The 18831-nt window shown below is 42.0% G+C and overlaps 1 protein-coding gene across 1 annotated transcript; it reads left to right on the top strand.

The window, feature by feature from the left end:
- The first annotated feature begins 1475 nt into the window (after positions 1 to 1475).
- PCP4 (Purkinje cell protein 4) lies at positions 1476 to 2530 on the top strand. Its single transcript, XM_009816471.2, has 2 exons — positions 1476 to 1512; positions 2403 to 2530. Exons 1-2 carry the CDS (start codon positions 1476 to 1478, stop codon positions 2528 to 2530), a joined length of 165 nt encoding a protein of 54 aa, XP_009814773.2.
- Positions 2531 to 18831: the final 16301 nt, after the last annotated feature.

Below are 18831 nucleotides of genomic sequence, written 5' to 3'. Positions count from 1 at the left end.
CTACTGATTTTTTTTCACTCAAAAATTTCAAATGAAAAGTCTATATTTGCATGTTCTGACTGAAAATTCTTAGTTTTTTACAGGATGATTTAAAGTCCTTTTTTGGTTTGTTTCCATATAAAATGCTGTGATTTCTTGTCTTAGTTCCCTTTAACCCATAAATAACAAATCAAAACTGACCTCCCAAAATACCAACAAAATGACAGAATCACAGAATCACTACAGTTGGAAAAGACCTGTAAGATCATCAAGTCCAACCATCAACCAACAAACACCACCATGCCCACTAAACCATGTCCCACAATGCCTCGTCCACATGTTCCTTGAACACCTCCAGGGATGGTGACTCCACCACTTCCCTGGGCAGCCTGTTCCAGTGTTTCACCACTCTCTCAGTAAAGAAATTTTTCCTAATATCCAGCCTAAACCTCCCCTGGTGCAACTTGAGGCCATTTCCTCTTGTCCTGAATGGTACTAAGTCATTGTGAAAATGATAATTCCTTTTGAAATTGGATTAAAAAAATAATCTCCATTTCTCTGCTGTGTACACTGTGTTGGAGGAGATGGTATCTGGCAATAGGAAAATTTTCACAAAGCATGGTTGTGTTATAGTTAATAGTTTAGGAACTGGTACAGATATTTCTGTTTCTTTAACAAGCCACTCTAAGTTTCAGTATATAACACGGCTTTAAAAGTGGGACAGTTCAGTTTTCTCCTTGGCTGTATCAACAGCTTGTGAGCATAAGGAAGTCACTTCCAACCTTCACCTTCCTTTCCCCATGAAAAATAAGGCAATAATTGTATCTCTGTACTTAAGGTGGTTGTGTTGCTTGAATAGTTACACAAAGCATGCAGATTCTTGGATTTAATGGCTGTGGAAGTGTGAAATAATGTTAGCATTACTCATTTTCTTCCATAAAATCTTCATTTTGATAACCTAAATTTTCTTTATACTGTATAATCAAAGTTTTGGTAGGCTCTCAAGCTATTCTTCCTCTCCAGACTTTCTCTTTCTTTTTACATTTTCAACTTTCTTCTTAAATGTTCTTCTAAGTAAAACAAAGCATTAAATGAACATTTCTTTTATGTTAACGTAGCTGCATTTATTTGGTTATTGTCGTTAAAATCAGTACGAAGTATGTCAAAACCTTCCCTTTAAATATTTGCCCAGTTTAGAGTGGATTCTGGTCATGGAAAATGGACACAAAAATTGAGTTCTGAATAAGAACAAGAAGTAAAGGCAAGAAATACTGCAAGACTCATGCTAAAATCATGAAATGGTATCCCTGTTTTCTAGTGGGAAGAAGAGAAAGAGTGGGGAATAAGTTTCTTTTCATTTTAATAATACATTGAAAGTGTTTCCCTTGATTTGCATTAACAGTACTTGGGGATGAGCATCCTGGAGGTATTAATCTCAAGAATAAAAACCAAAGTGGTTCAAAAAGGGTGAATTCCCACAGCAGACTCTTGGCATGATGTTCACTGTAGGACTGGGATACAATAATTGTATAAGTGAGTTTAACAATTACATTTGTAGAGAAGAGAAACTCAGTGGTATGACGAGGTTGGTGGAGTGAATGTGTTCTCACTTTGTTAGTCCAGGCAGATTAGGGTTATCTTGGCAACGAGGGCAGGAGTTTTCCCAGTGCTGCACTTTTAATACGTAGGCGGATGAAGCAAAATTCAGCAAAGTCAGCTGGGTTGTCCACCTGGAGGCCAAATGCAGTTGAACCAAAAGCTGAGGACTGGGAATAAAGGAATGCAATGAGCCACGGATTGAGGCCGAATGGCAACAACAGAGCCCAGAGAGAAGTGAGGGAAGCAGCACAGTGGCAGAGAGATTGAACATAAATGATTCAAAGGGGAAGAGCAGTACGTGTTGAAAGGGATGAGGCAGGAAACAAGTGAAAAGGATGGAAATTTGCCTTAGGAAGTCTTATGTCTTCCTCTACTGCAGGAGGTGTGATAGGAATAGGGTCTTAATTCTTACTGTTAAATATTTTAAGGTGCCTTTGTTTTAGAGTAAACATGGGCATATGAGTAACTTCTACCTGCAGGGTGGCACAGGAGGGTCGCTCTGCCCCTTACTGTTAGCTCCCCAGGCAGAAGAGGACCTGCTCAGATGGCAGGGTGATGCTGGGTGACGGCCGAGCACCATTTGGATGTCAATCCTTGGTGCCTGGCTACCAACGGGCTGTCACAGGCTCTGCCATTGGGAGGGGATGGGGGATTTGAATAGCTGTGTTTGCCAAAACTAGTCCCAGGTTTTTTTCTGAATATGTTCCCCATCATCACAACTGTGTCTGTGGAGGACAGAGGGGCAGGGTTTTTCACCTGCACTGTCCAGTGATTATCACTGTTTGAAAAAACTGTTGATGTTTTGTTTTGTTTTCTTTGAGCAGATGGGCAGAAGAAGGTTCAAGAGGAATTTGACATAGACATGGATGCGCCAGAGACAGAGCGGGCGGCCGTGGCGATACAGTCCCAGTTCAGAAAATTCCAGAAGAAAAAAGCGGGGTCCCAGTCTTAGCAGCTACCTCACAGCTTAAAAGAAAGTAATCCTGAAATGATTTATCAAGAAAATCAGAAATAACATAAAGATGCATGTACAGAAATTATCAATATTTAAAACCCCATTGGCAGATAACAAACCATGAGCTTGTGTGTAACTTCATCCCAGATGTTTCACGCCCATTGTCCTCTGTAACCCTCCATTTTACTTGATGTTGTAATAAAAAGTTAGGGTGAAGTAATTAAAGTGTCTGCCTTCATCTGTCTTTTCATATTAATCCAGCAACCACAGCGTTACAAATGAACCCAGCCCAGATGCCTGTTTTCCTTGTCATGTAAAGCTTGGAAACATAACAGCACCGTATGTTACAAGGTTTTTGCTGAGGGATGAGAGCAGGCATCTCAGCCCTCCTTACCTCATTTGGAGAATTCCAGCTGCCAGCCAAATGTGACAATAAAATTACTTTCTCATAATGAGCTGAAAGTAAAAAGTTGCAGACAGAAGCTGGCATGAGGGGAAGAGGTGTAGGAAGCAGTGAGCAGTTTATTTTTGTCTTGCAGTTACACCAATAAAGTGGCTTACATGGGGAAATTGTCCCTGGCCTTCCTCTTTGCATGATAACATGCAGAATTACCCAGCTTGGACCACACTGAGTGTTATGGAACAAAAAATAAAAAATCAGACACAAAATACAAAACCCCATTCCAGAAACCTTTGGAAGCTTTTTTTTTTATTTGTAAAAGTAGAAACTGACCCTCTAAACTCTCTTTTTGATGCAGCTTTTCACTCTCTACATAATCAGTAACTATTTCTATGCCATCTCTCTCTTTTCATATTATTTTCAGTATTTGATGAGTAAATCATAACACACTCCCTGTCTCCATTTGCATTGTTCTGTATTCAACTTTATATGAGCCCCTTACTTTATCGCTGTATTAGCCCAGTTTTTGATTAACAAAAAGTAGCCACAACAATGTCTGTCTTAAATTGGGAAGTATTTCTATTTTCTCCCTGTTTTACAACTGTAACAGACCAGTCTCGGGCTGGATCTTGCCTGGCTTCAGACCTCATGAGGAATTGGCTGTCCATATAGTGCATGAGGAAAGTTCAGAAAAGGTTTAAACAAGTACCTTGTACTCAGAAAAAGGAGCTATTTAGATCGAACAAGTGGGACATGCAGTACACAGAGACATGTAAAAAAATCTCATCCTCTTCTTGGCTTCATCAGCAGATTGAGGGGTTCCAGCAGGCACCTTTGTCCCTAGGGAAATCAGAGACAGAAGCGTTTTCTGAAGGACCGGTGTTTGCAGTGGTTCTCCAAGAAGGCAGCGTGAGCCTCACCTCCAGGCTGATGGAGGCAGGTGTGGTGACAGCTTGCCTGCCTTTAACTGAACAGCCTGGAGTTGGGATTCCTTCAGGTGTGAGAGATTCAGGTATAATTCCCAGCTCTGCCTAGAGGGATTAATTTCTTCCTCTCCCACTTCCCACAGAAGTATTCTGATCACCAGGGCAAAGGACATAGTCCTTCTAGTCATACAGTAGTCCCCTCATGTAAACAGAAAGCTACAACCGAGGGGTAGGAATAGAGGGAAAGGAAGGCTCTCATGCTGGTGGCCATGGCTTCCTGTGAGAGCCCACCACAGCAGCTATGCTGCAAGGGTGCAGAGCTGTGCCCGAAAGGTGGGCTGCGAGACTGCAAAGGGAAGGCCCTCAGCCTTATGCAGGCTAAGGCAACAATTTAATGAGGAGTCCAAACCTGATAGTGGGTAATAGGAGCTCTGGGACCGTTGTGGTTAGGAGGAGCCCTCAGAGATGCTGAGCAGAGGAGCCTTATGGATCCTGTGGGTGATGTAGAAGATGTGTAGAGACGACGTGTGAGGTGCTTAATAAGCACAGCGAGTCTGGGTGAGAATGGGCAGGGCTTTTTAGATCTCAGTTTGGGTATAAACATCTAAGTGCTGCCCAGACCCTGCCTTAGGCACCTCTGTCTGTGTCAGGTCCTGGCCCTACACACGTCTTACCATGCATCACCTGTAATGTCAGAGTTCTCCAAGCTGCAGCTCAGTGCGTTCACTCTAGGAGCATATTTTAGCAGCACTGTATCTCTGCATTTAGGAATTTCACAAATAAATGTCAAATAACACTGCTGCTGTGCTCAAAGTGTGGTTTGTGGAGGCCATGGATTTCCCACTTGTCTTTCACAGAGACTGCTCACCATATAATAATTGCCTTAGTGTAATAATTTAAAAATTGTAATGGGCTTAGATTGTGTTGGTGCCATTTTGTTTAGATGAACGTATATCTGTAATAAAGGACTGCATTTGCGTTCTGCGTTATGTCATTTGAAATAGCATGAGCTCTGTAATGGCTACTTAATTGAATAAAAACTATGGGTAAGCACTAGGCTTTTACATTTGATCTGACATTCCTTGGACTTAAATTTCCTACACAACAGGAATAATCATATGGTTGGGACACAGAGAAAACAATTTCATTACTGAAGCACAGCCACAGGGGCTGTTAGTAAATGAATTATGGCTCTTTCAGCAGCAGGGCTATTCTTTAATATGAAGTTCAGAGTGCATCTTACAAATACAGTCTTAATATACAGTGAAACATGATGAGGAGGTAGTGAACTGGCATGAAATTTGGATTAATTGTGGCTTCCCCTGTCAGACAATTTCCTTTTTATGAAAATGCGTTTGCATCACAGATTCAGTTCATGTTCCCAGGAAAGCAGAGCTTTCTCGCTCCTGAGCCTTGCTTTTCATTGATCCTTTGTTCATATCCAAGATGGCAGTTTTTAATTTCCTTTCTTACTACTAATTCATACTTTTCAAAGACCTATCATCTCGATATTGCTGAGGTGAGGAAAGGAGGTTGATTCAACTAGGAGCTTCACTAAGATAGGAAAAAGGGGACATTTAAACATTCCAGGTATTATATGGGTCTTTTTGAAACACTCACTGAGCTCTCTAGTTAACTGGCACTACCTAGCTGGGAGTAACCAAGTCATGGAAGGCAAAATTTAAATTAGGTGGATATCTGTGCTGGTAAAGCAAAAGTTCCTGTAGGTGACATGAAAGATTATTCAGAGCAGTAGGTTTTGCAGGAAACAGGGTTATTACTCCCACCATATACACCCACACCCTCCCCAGACACATCCATACTGCTTCTGTTCCAAATTACTGTCAGATTGTCCCAAAAGAGAATAACCTACAGTTGAATGATCACAACAAATGCCTAAGCCTTAGAAATTATGAGGAGCGGCTGAGGGAACTGGGGTTGTTCAGTCTGGAGAAGAGGAGGCTGAGGGGAGACCTCATCGCTCTCTACAATTACCTGAAAGGGGGTTGCAGAGAGGTGGGTGTTGGTCTCTTCTCCCAAGTGATGAGTGACAGGACAAGAGGAAATGGCCTCAAGTTGCACCAGGGGAGGTTTAGACTGGATATTAGGAAAAACTTCTTTACTGAGAGAGTGGTGAGACACTGGAATAAATTGCCCAGGGAAGTGGTGGAGTCACCATCCCTGGAGGTGTTCAAGGAACGTGTGGACGCGGCATTATGAGACATAGTTTAATGGGCACGGTGGTGTTTGTTGGTTGATGGTTGGACTTGATGATCTTACAGGTCTTTTCCAACCTTAATGATTCTGTGATTCTGTCATCCTATGTTCACATCGTTGCCTGGACCGTAAAATAACCTGTAGAAGTAAACAGCAAAGGAGACTATTAGAAGTGAAGAAACACCATCAGAAAGCCCAGGAATGCCCAAATGAGGCAAACAGCAAAGGATGTGAATTCTATCACGTTCAACACAGAAAGGCAAGCCAAAGCCAACCTGCGGCTTGCTGAAAGTACAGAGTTATAAATGAAACTTTTTTCAAACATTTCTCGGACTGATAGCCTACCGGAATTGTGTGGATGTGGGGAAGCGGAGGCCTTGCAGAAAGTAGAAATGAATCTTGCATTAATGCTCAGAGCAGAGGCTCCAACAACAGGGGTCTTTTTTGTAATAACTCAACCTGACAAATTTGTTTTCAAACTGAAATGTCAGTAGAAGAGAGTTTGGAGTAAACTGACAAAATTAGTAACAACAGATTGCCAGGACTGGATGAGGCTCACTCACATCTTCTAGAGGAGCTCAGATACACAGCAGCCACCTTGTTCAACCCATTGCGAACGCTGGCCTCAATTCCAGGGGAATAGGTGGTGGTGGATTAATAACAGATTTTAGGAAGGGCTCTGGGAGGATTCAGAGATTTACAAAGACTATCTTCCTTGGGTGGCTCAAGAGAAACTATGATATGACATAATATAACTGTCATATGTCAATGTCGGCCTGACAGCAGCTGTGATTCACAAATTTGCTGGCTGTCACTGATGGAGTAAACAGGTGGGTAATGGTAACCCAGGTGCACCTGGATTTTCAAGAATTTTTGACAAGGACTCTCATAAATGCCTCTTAGAGAAGTGATCTGGGAACAAATGGTCAGGTCCTCTTGCAGGAAAACAACTGGTTAAGGGACAGGAACAAAAAGGGTAGGATGGCGTGCCCAGTTCTCACAAGAGCAGGGTGTCACCAGTGGGACTCCAATGGTATCTCTATCGTGCAACGTCCTGACAAATCACCTGAAAAGAGGCATGAAAAATGAGATGACGAATTGTTAATCAGTTCTTTCTACATGAAAAATCCCATTCCTTGTTCCTTAGTTTTACAGAAGGCTTGCTGAGACCCACAAGGGGAGGAAGGTCACGTCAAGGCCATGAAGACACCAACAGCCCTGACTGTCCTTGTCCACCCCTGGAGCTCTGCCCACCCTGACCATGGCCCAGGACCCTATGTCACCCCCCCAGGGCCATCAGTCCCTGCCACAGCAACACCACAGCAGGGCCGGTCTCCAGCTCCCCACAGCCCTGCCCTGCCCGGCCATGGGCTCTGCTCAGCCAGGCCCACCCCTGGGCCCACGTTCTGGCTTTGGCCCATCCCAAGGGAGGTATCCGACGGCCGGGGCTGGAGTTGCCCTGGTGCTCCCTGGCTGCCCCGCTCCTGGCTGGAGCTCCCACGATCCTGGCTCCAGGGAGCTGCCAGCCCTACCATGCCCTGCAGTCTCCCTGTCCACATTAGGGGTCTGTCCTTCTGCATATCCCACTGTCCCTCCCAGGGAGGAGAGAGGGATGTAGATAGCTTCTGGTCATACATATGAAGGTCAGAGGCCCCATGGAAACATGTGATATTCCCCTCCCCTGGCTTATTTGCCCTTAGTCACCCGAGCTGCAGCACAAGGCAGATCAATGCCGTGTTTCGAGCCCAAGAAATTGGAAAGATCCCCTAGGCAGGTCCAAGGCAGGTGTGGCAGGGTCCCTGTTAGGCTCCGTGGGGCAGAGCATGCCCATCAGGCTGCTCATTGAAGCAGGTGTCGGCAGTGGCTCTGTCATCCGCTCCAGCCCCGGCGCAACGCCTCAGCTTGCAGCCTGCTAGAAATTGCTCCAAAGTACGTTGGCCAAGCACAGCAGCCGAAGTATGTCAGTGGAGACATCCCCCAGAATATGCGATGGAGGTGGACAGGGTCAGGGAAACCTCTGAGCAAAAGAGGCGCACAGCTGGGAAGGGCAAGCGCTGCTGAAACTTACTGAGTCATCCGAAGGTGATTTCTCTTCAGCTCAGGTAATTGACTCCTTGTGTCCAGCCTGCTTCAGGGCTCATGCTTAAAGGAGCACAGGCTCTCCAGCATGAAGCTGGCTGCTGCCAAGAGGTGTTTATGTAGCCTGGTGAACCTCACTTGCCACCTGGCCCTTCCCAAATGCCATTCTGAAGCCCACTGGATCCTGAGGAAACACGGTGCATTCCCACACGAGACGGTGAGCGTTGCTGGTGGCCATGGTCCCTGCTCACCCACCTCAGAAGACCAGCTGGAGCTTGTCAGAGTTTCTCCTTCATGAAAACCAAAGCTTGAGGGGTGTGTGTGGAGGAGGGAGGATGCGGTACTCACCCAGGTGATATAACAGCCCATGTTTGGGACACAGCTGTGGTGCACATCTCACCCTCCATGGTGATGCTCTCGTGTAGGCGTAACCAGAGGCCTCTGCATCTGAGAGGTGTCTTAGGTGCCCTCTGCCACCCTCAGTCATTACCTGCCAGCTCCCGTTTTAGACCTGGCAGCTGACTGTGGAAACTTCCAAAATAAAGTCCCAGTGATTCAGCTGAATCACCACAGAAGGCCATTTGGGCTAGGTTGCTTAATGGTTCCTTAAGACCCACAAGCTAGCAGATGCCTTGCAGCAAGCAGAAGCTTCCTAAGGTGTCTCCTGACAGTCAGCAGTTTGCTGTGAGGCTGCAAGAGATGCTCAGACTCCAGTGTCATCTCAGTGCCATAATTGTATGGCAATGTAGAAATGCCTCTGTATCCATTATTGATCCTTTACCACTCACCACAGTTTTCACCTGATCAGAAATCTTTTTGAATGTGGTTATCACAAGCCCCAGGTCACTGGATGGGTCTGAGCCGGCCCATTATTTCCTTCCAATTCTAAGGGATACAATAAACTTCAGGTTTCAATTACGATTTAACCTAGATTAAATATTATTTTCTCAATATCAGATATATACACATGTTCAAAGCTTGATGGAAAAAAACGAGAGTGTATTATTGATATGATTAAATTAATATTTAGACATCTATCTCCTGTAAATATTCAAATGCAGATATCCTTCCCAATCTGAAATCAGCAGAATTGACTTGTATTGGTTTATACGATCAAGACAATCTTGACAGTGAAAAGATCTAGGAATTTACCCTAAAAAGAGAAGCCATGCCACTTCTAGTCCATTGAAGTCTAGTCACAAATGGGTTATTTCGCTCAACTCTTAAATTGTGGCAGTGCTTTTTTTTTTTTTTCATTTTTTAATCCCTAAACTCCCTGACAGATGGTCTCCTGCCTTTTAGTATCTCTAGGGATGGTGAGGCTAAAACCTTCCTTGGCAGCTTTTTCCATGGCTGAACTTTTCTTAAAGCTATAAAGGTTGGTTTGTACTTAACCTAAATCCTCCTTCCTGCCATTTAGATTCATTTGTTCCAGACCACCTATACCCAGTTTTCTTAACCTTATCTTGTAGGTCTCCTTTTCCACCCCTTTTCCTCATTTTTTGCTATTCTCAGTTGAACTCTGCCAATTTTTCTGTGCGCCTGAAATGAAATGCATCCATCCAAATGAAACATAACTAGTGCCAAGCACAGCAGCATAATTATCTTGACTATTTTACAAGTGACGATCCTCTTACCACAAATTTACATGGCTTTTGGCATTTTTTATGACATTATTTTGTTGGCTTACAGTCAGAACATCATTTCCCATGAATATGGAGCCCCTCTGCAGTCTCTCTGTCTAGTCAGGATTTTCTCCTTCTTTTCTACAAGAGACTATATTGGCTGTAAAACACCTTTCTTAATTTCCCACGGCACCTCTGCTATACTGGTATGATACAGAAATCTAGGTAAATGTCTTTATGTGCAGTTCTTTGGCCTTCAAATCAGGCAGGAATGGTAATTGGTTCAGACTTTTTTGGTGGTTTCTGCTTTCCTATTACTAAATTATTACAGTCAGGTGCAGAGGCTTCAATGATCTCTAAATGAACCCCTTTTGGAAGCTCAGAAAAGGTTTCAATGACTTCCTATTTTATTCTCAAAAGTTATCTTGCCTTTACTTGTGATGACTAATTATTTGATAAGAAAATCCGAATATCTAAAAATAGCTCTTGAAATATGCCTGAGGACTTTTGCCCGGTCTCAGTGCGTTGTGATTTAATGCTCTTTCACAAAGGCCAAACTGATACTATTACTTACATTCAGTAGTAGTTTCGACCATAAATATTCCCACTGAAGTCTTCAGGACTAATGTGACAGAGGGAGGGTGCATGAGGGGATGATCTGTTGGCCTCATCAAGTACACAAAGTGTAGTGACTCTCTGTACTTAGTTTGCAGCTTTTGGCAAAATGATATCACTGTTTTTCTTTAAACATTGTCATTTCTTCTTGGGATCCAAGTCCACATTTAATATAGTGAATGATACAAAAAAATAACCACAAGATGGTGGCAATGATTAATAGCAACAACAATAACAATAACTACAGCAAGGGGAAAATTTACACACTTGCAGAAAACTGGCATCTCTCCCAAACACGTTAAAATAGTTCAGATCACACACACAAGCCACAGTGACACATTTCTTTGTGTAGCATGGGCATACCTATAATCCTCCTCCTGGCGTGGCCCAACTCAGTTGTTGTGGCGGCAGCAAATTGGCTTCTCTTGGCAGTGGGGACTTTGCTGGTTGCATCCCTGCTTTGCTGTGCCCCTGCCCAGGGTTGGTGCAGTCCCGTTTTCCCCACTTCTGCACGGGTGATGCAGCACAACCCGCAAGCCAGATATGGGAAATGTGTCTGGTCCCCACTTTAATATCACATGGAGGTACATGGGTCCCCTTTGTTTTTTTAAAATCTCCGATTATCAGATATTTAGACAAAACTCAGCCCAGTCCTGCACAGCCATGAGGTGAGGCTTGCCTGCAGGGTAATTCGTTAGCTGATGGGAGCACACATCTGCCTGCCTGCCTGGGCAGCTGGCTGACCTGAACAGGCAAGCCTCTTTGCCAAATCACCAGGCAGGCCAAAAATAAGCACCAGCATTAGATCTTTTAGTTGATCAGCCACAGGGTTGTGGAGTCAACACACTCCCCTAAAGCCCAGAGTGGTCCCAGCATCGGTCACCGCTTGTCGGGCCCCAGCAACTGGGGAAGAGGACAAAGTAGACAGACTGGTGGGAGACGGTAGCAAAGCTTGGGAGCAGGGGTGAGTGAAGATGATTGCTGTAGTGGAAAGGGAAGGGTTATAGAAGGGGACATACGCAATGACAGTGCATTAAGGAGGAGGCAAAGGGTGTGGGTAGAGAATTACAGCAGGAGGGGTGGGTGGAGGGGGAGCGGTGGTGGGGAAGGGAGGTGATTGCCTGATGTTGAAAAGCTGGAGCTTTTCATTTCCCACTCACTCTTTTGCTGTTATAAAGAATTACTTAGATATTTCCCATTCAGTTATGTAAAACTAAACAGTATAGTGTTGTCCTTAGGGGATACCTGGGCAACACTGCAAGCGCTGAGGCATTGCAATGTGTTCAAGTTATGCAAGGCAATTGGCAGGCATTTAGGGATAACAGCTGTGTAAATTCTGTCTTAGAGTTAAAAATAAAAATCTCAGTATTTGATCAGTCATCCTGTAGTTTGCCCTCTATACTTTCTCCTGACATATGGTACCTACAGTCCCTGGAGAGCACCCAAAACATCTCTTGCATCTAGGGCTTAAAAAATGAATTGGGAGACATCATATTTGGAGAAATTAAAATTATTGTTCAGAGGGAAAGCAATTTTATTCCATTAGAATTCTTCTGCCATCAATATTCCCCTGATCATAGAGGCTATTCCTTTACAAAGAATAAGTTAAGGCAATCAATTGTTTTCATCTGGTAAATGAAAATGCTTAAAACACAATTTGGAAGTAGGTAAACACAGAAGTCATTTTCCACTCAGCATTAGCTTACATCTCAATGGACATTAGACCTGTGTTTATTGAAAGATAGGTTATTGCCTGGGAGATTGGGATTTTAATAGAATGGAACACAAACTCCAGTTTATTGACATCTGCTGCATAGTAAAAAGATGGATGATTAGCTCCTCTATTTCTGCTCTTTTTCAGTATTGCTATGTGGATGTACACAAGGGAAAAGCATGCATTATGCATCATATTCTATACACTTTATACAAAAGAAGTAAATGGTTGCTTCATAGTTAAAGAAGCACTTTCCATTAATGCAAGTTTTTCTTGGCATTAGAGAACTACCTACTTTTGCTCCGTTCTTATATATGTACATGAGTTAATGCCCATCATCTGAATTAAAAGTCCATTATCTTGATTCTGTGCTGCACATTGAAATTGTAATCCTACAAGCTTTGTAGTCAATAAGACTAATTTAAATAAGTCATTTTCAATAGCATGTATAGTTTATAGCTGCCAAAGCTTCAAGGTTAGGACTAGCAACAAAGAAAAAAGTAAGAGAGTAAAAGTAGAAAGAGTAAGGGAAATCCTGAAAGTATCCAGTGAGAAGGGGAATTATCTTGATGACATTTTTTGCCTGCATAGAAGCAGAAAATTCTCCTTTGAGGAAACAAACAGAAAATGATAAACATCCCTTTTTCATCTGCACAGCCTTCCTTCAGTGCCAAAGCACAGTCAGAGCTCTGGCTCAAATGTACACCAGCGGTGTGCAGCTGCTACACAGGAAAGCAAGCACTGGAGAACAGGCCTGGGTGCACCAGCCTAACTTATGCTTTGTTTCTGCCCTTGAAATTTTTTTGCATCGCATGCCACCTCACTGTGCAAGCAGCCCAGCAGCGTGGAGCAGGGGGCTGGGCTGCAGGACTGCAGCACAAGTGAGGATGTGCTGCATGAAGGTGAGATAAAACTCTTGGATCCGCTTCCCCACTGCCAGTACTGAAAGTTATCACCTCAAAATTTATCAGTCCCTGTCTGTCTGAGAGTCTCTTAAAACTCAGCCTCCCCACAGGCTGCTCTTGCTGGTGGATGCAGCGTGCCTGCAGGCAAGAGTAGGCAGCCCATGGGCAGCTCTCATGAGGTGTATTGTGTTCCCACACAGCAGGACCTAAATGATAACAAAACAGGTCACAAAGTATGTGTGTGTGTGTGTAAGCTACTGCTTCATTTGAAAGGATATTAATCAGAAAGCCTTGAAGACATCATCCAGTGCCCTTTACAATTCACATTGCTGCAGAGCAGCAGCCTGCTTGCCAGTTCTGGAGTGTCCTTCTAACTCTCTGCCTTGGAAATAGCTGACAATATATAGGTGATGGATCTCAGACTTGCAAAAGGCCACTGAAAAATGTTTCTCATCTCAGGAATACAAAACCACATGGCTGAGGAAGACACATTTACAGAGAAAGTTGATTTCTCAGCTGCTGTGAGCCTTTCAGGGAGTGCCTTAGCTATTGTGGCATGGACAGGCACGCACTTGTGTTGCTTTTTCTTTGTCCTAGCAACCAAATTTCACTCTTGATTTTCCTGCTGCTTTTTGCTAAAACATTCCCAGATGAACAGCTTTTCTGTTGATAGGCTACAGATAAGGCTTGATTGGGTTGCTGGAGTCAACATGATTATTTTTAGACAATACGCAGAGACCTCTGATGCAAATCAACTTTAAAAGGTTACTTTTGTTTGCGCACTTTAGACTATGTTACTCCCTCTTGTGAAACCATTTTCATGTGCTCCTTCAGCACCTGTGTTCATTAGGTGAGATGATTAGTCAAGGCCAGTTAATTCCCTTTGCTTGTCTCTTCTCTGACATAAACTAACCTGTTGATTTCCACTGAAAACGTCTTATCTGTTGGCATTTAGGAACACTTGTATTAGTGAGCCTAGGAGTTAAGTATTTTTATAAAGGCTACTTTCCAGTCAGATAATTTCTGAAAAAGCAGTCATTTTTGTTTTCTCCTTACAATATCAGTCAACTTAAAACAAAAGCAAGACTTGCCAAGCTTATGTAAAGCTGGTTCGCACTTCATACTGTATTTTTGTGCGTTATTAAGTTTACTGAAGTCTCAGGGGATGAAATTTGCAAAAGCAAGTACCATTTAAAGTCATTGGCACTTATGCACTTTAATCTCCTGGGTGCTTTTGCAAATCTTTCACAGACTGTGTAAACGTGCTATATTCAACTGCAGCAATTCCGTGATGGATGAGGTTTCTGCCAAGCAGGGAGATTTAGCAGTGCCTCTCTCCGTAGTGCATTTCACTGTTATTAACAAGCTCTCACATAAAGCAAAATAAATCTGACTTAATTTGCACCAGCTTCCAGTTATTAGCCATTCATTTATAAACATAGCTGCAGTGGCATCTGATTGTTTTTTGATACGTCTGTTGCATCAAAAATAAAACCAAACAAATTCTGTGTTGTTATATATCTGCATCTATTAGCAGTTGCGCAAGATTTGCCTGCAAGGAGAGTTTTGAGAGAGAACCAATATTATGGAACAGGTATTTTCTTCACTACTCTTCGAATTAATCTAAAACCTGCTCTGTGTCTTGAAAGCTCAGAGCAGCAGTGCCTGTAATTCTTGGCAGGTGCAATAGTATTGTTGAGGTACAGCTACTACAGACATCTTTCTGGGACTGCAAAGTGCAAGATGAATGTCAGGCGTCTGCATTCGTCAGGGGAAGAGTACAGCAGCCTGGTAATCTTCGTGCCTGTGAACGTGCTCCTGTGAGCTCCTTGCTGCCGTCTCTGCTCTACTAGAAATGGCTGAGCTCGATGAGGGAACACATGCTTCTCAGCTTCTGCAGTTACATGGGACACATCTGCTCAGTAGAGTCCAGCTTTAAAGCCGTACTCTGGAGGAACAGGACCTTTTCCTGGCCCTGAAATTCCCTTTTCTGGAGGGCAAACTAAGCTGACCCGTTGCCTATTTAGGTCCTGCTGCAGACTTCAGTGGCTGCAGCAAGCTGCCTTCCAACACAGCCTTGAAAGTATCCAGCCTCTTTCTCTAGTGAGAAGCTCACCTCAGTTTGATCCTATGGAAAGAGCTCCTGCCTGAGATAGAGAGGAGTTTATCCTGTTTCCAGATGGAGTTGATCCAATCCTTTCATTATTTATAACTCAACTCCTTCATTATTTATATAGCATCTACATTCACTACAGCAGTGCTTATGGTAGAAATGCTTATGTGATACCAGATGTAAATAGTTAATAGACTGGAAAGTCACAGTTAATGGAGACTTGGAAACATATCTAATAAATCCCTCAACAACAGAGGCCAGGCACTGGAGGTGGACTACTTGCAAACCAGTTTTCACCAAACTTGGAAAAAATGAGAAATTAGTAAATGATACTGAAGACATCACTTTTAATGAGGATATGAGGCTGTTATTACATAACCCAGGATATTTATGACTTTACTTCATACCAATTTAGGGATTTTCATTCTACAGTCAAAAATTAGTTGGAAATTGTCAGTGAGAAATTGTTAATTTTTACAGAATCTTTTTTCCTCTAACTTGAAAAGAAAGAAGGAAAAAGAGCTCATTGCTGCAGCCTGACACTGTGCTTCTCTGATTAACTAGGACCAAATATTTTAGAGAAATCTGTTTCTCGCCTACATACAAGCAACCAAATTAATTGATCTAAGAGACATTTCTTTCTAAATACTCTGTTCAGCAGAATAACCATATTATTTTCCCACTTAGTGCAACATGAAAGACTGCATTCAGCTGAAGTTTTAGAAAAGTGTACTGCATCTCTGCTACCTACCTTGCTAACAGCTGCATTGCTAAAATAAGAAGCAAGTCTCAGTCTCTGGGGTTAAAAGTTATTTTTTTTTTAGTTTTTTTCTGGTGGTTTTTTTTTTTTTTTTTAGTGTAGTTTCCAGAGTCATGTAGAAAGCACTATTTCTCCTGGAAAAAATGAGGAGCCACCTTATAAAACTTTGTTGACATGATGATGGATGATTGTCTTTGTACTTCAGTAATGGAACAACTTAAGTAGCTGGGAATTTTCTGGGCTCTGTGCTACAACCTTTGTCTTTTGTCTTGGAACTGTTACACTTAGTGAAGTCAGAACGAGGAGATAAACAGGGGTAATACCTTTTCTTAGCTATGGTATTTAACTTCAGACCTTACAGGATTATCTACTTAAGTTCATTAACTAAACTGTCAGTCGGAAAACAGGTTATTTTCAGCTCTTTTCTGTGGACAAATGATCAGTTTAAAAAGATGCTAGATGTGAGATATTTATATATGAGCTGAGTTTCTGGCCAGCGCATGCAACTGTCGTGTTTAGCGATATGTATTGCCCATGTGGGTACAAACACATGTACATTTTAAAAATTCTGGAGACAAAAGCATTTGGATACAATATTTTGATGCATACAAAATCTGCATTTCACGTAAGAGCTCTAACAATTTCTCATGCACAGGTGTTCATTTCTTTCAAAAGTGTGTGCATGACCTTTAAAAGAAATTACTCTTTGAAGAACCCTTCTGAGTGGGTTATTTCTGCTTTACAAATGAAGCTTAGTTCAAGGTCCAGGGGAAGCTAATGTGACATATATTCACCAAGCAGCCATTTTCTCTAATTGAATTCCTGGAGAGGAATAGCTAGAGGAAGTGGTGGCTGATGTGTTTGCCTTGGCATCTGGCTAAGGAGAAATGAGTGACAGAGATCTTTGGTAAGAGAGGTACTGTCTTTCTTGGGTGAAAATAAGGGACAACATGAAAAATAGGGGTTCCTTTAGAGAAGTATGTTTCCCTCAGCATCCCAGAAATTTTTATTTCTGAATTTTCCTGAGACTGTGACATGCAAAATTCAGTTATTATAAACTTTTACTTTCTTATTTAAGATATTATGTAAGTTCAGTGTAACTGTAATGCCTATTTGTATTTCCTAATCATTTCTTGAAACTTCTTTGCATGTGTGAGCGAAGCCTAAGCCTTAAGGGATTTAATATTTAGCATATTTCTGCAATCTGGCAAGGTTGTCTTTCTGCTGATATATTTGAGTTAGGAATTTACACAGCAAATGCCCTAACTATTAAGTGTGAAAGAAAGCTAGAATTCTGAAAAATTGAGACGTTTGAAAATAGAACCTGACCTTCTCTCATACAGGATTCTTGATGCCCTCCCCAACACACATACACTCTTTACTTAATATTTCAGTTCACACATACATGGTACAAACACAAATCTATCAGAAGTTTCCCCCTTTTGCACACCTCTACAGTTTTTAAAGACATCTTTTTCCTTCCTTCAGAAAATGTAGTTCAAATAGTGAATAAAAATTTTCCTCTCAGAAATCAGAATGTGAATGCAGCTTTTTGAGAACAAATGTGCGGCAGTGAATTAAATAATTTTGCATATTTTTTAATAGAAGAGTTACTCTTATGAACACGTAATCTGTCATCTGTTCTTTGTTGTAATTTAACCTTCAGCTAATGCATTATGTCAAACTTCAGCACATACAGGATGACATTGTTCTAATTTTAAGATTGTCATAGTTTTTAGTATTAAAAAAGCAGCATTCACCCATCTGCATCTTCACCATCTTTAAGAGGCTTAAGAATTACAACTTAGCAAATATAAACTAATATAAAAAAGTAATTTGTTATATCTGCAGAACATTTTAAGGATTTTTGTGCTTTCATGTGCAGAGCTGAGTACCCTGTGCCTCAAAAATTCCCAGTAGTCAAGGCCGACTTGAACAATCTGCTGGCAGAGAGGCAAATGTGATAGAAACCTCCTGTCCTATAGATTTTGAAGTTAAACTGATGGCTTAGTGAGAGCATGCTTTGTTTTTTCTGCAGTGTATGAACTAAATGAGCATTGAGTAATTCCCTTTTCTATTACTTTGAAGGCAGAGTGGTTTCTTCCAAAGTTAACTTTAGTGCTACCAGCTGCACGTTATGATATGTTGTCAAACTACAGACAGTTTTATGGTAGTATACTGATTATATTTACTAACACTGCTAACAATTCACTTCAATCTTGAAAATATTTATGCAGGCCTGTTCCTCTTTCAACTAATTGTATACCAAAAGACAAACTTTAGAAACATTTTGATATTGCTGTAGCTTGAGTCATCAGAAAAACAAGCTCCACTCTTTTCAACAAGTCTTTGCTTACTTCCTCAGCTGAAAAGACATCTGATATATTGCTGAGAATGCATGAAATGCAATTGCTATCAAGACCTATCTTTTTAAGGTGTCTTAAAAAGGTCTTGGAAAACAACCTTTTGTCATTGTCTAATTACTGGTGAGAGCAAGCATGGACTATACCATGCTGCATTTTTATGCTACAGCTGTCATATTGCCTTCTGCATTCCTAAATTTCTAAGCAACAAACACGGTTTTAGAATTGTTGTTCTCACAACCTGTGCTAGATCTATATTGATGAACTGCTCTGCAGGCTGCCTTGCAATTAGCCCCTATGGTTCAGTACCATGCCGAGGAACTGGACATGGCTTCTGCTGAAGCTGTACTAAATCTCATGGCTATTCTCTCTTCTGCTATGCAAAATCATCTACGCAGTCATTGCAGAAAGTGCAATGCCTTTTCTTCTTTTTGGAGGTGCAATTTGCCTAGTTGACAGACCATTACTACTGCAGTTACTTTTACAGTGACAGTGCCTGAAAGTATGTAGCTTGACCAGATGACATAAATAAAATCTAGTCTCAGAATTAGACCATGGTCATGCTGACTATTCTGCTTCCC

This window comes from Gavia stellata, chromosome 1, assembly GCF_030936135.1.
Source record: "Gavia stellata isolate bGavSte3 chromosome 1, bGavSte3.hap2, whole genome shotgun sequence".
NCBI classification, from domain to species: domain Eukaryota; kingdom Metazoa; phylum Chordata; class Aves; order Gaviiformes; family Gaviidae; genus Gavia; species Gavia stellata.
Note: the sequence above shows the minus strand (reverse complement) of the source record. Positions and strands in the feature narration are given on the sequence as shown.

Coding starts and splice junctions, on each gene's coding strand:
- PCP4 (XM_009816471.2), top strand. CDS start 1,476: ATGTTCACTGTAGGACTGGGATACAATAATTGTATAA. Junction 1,513..2,402: donor GGGATACAATAATTGTATAA/GTGAGTTTAACA, acceptor TTCTTTGAGCAG/ATGGGCAGAAGAAGGTTCAA.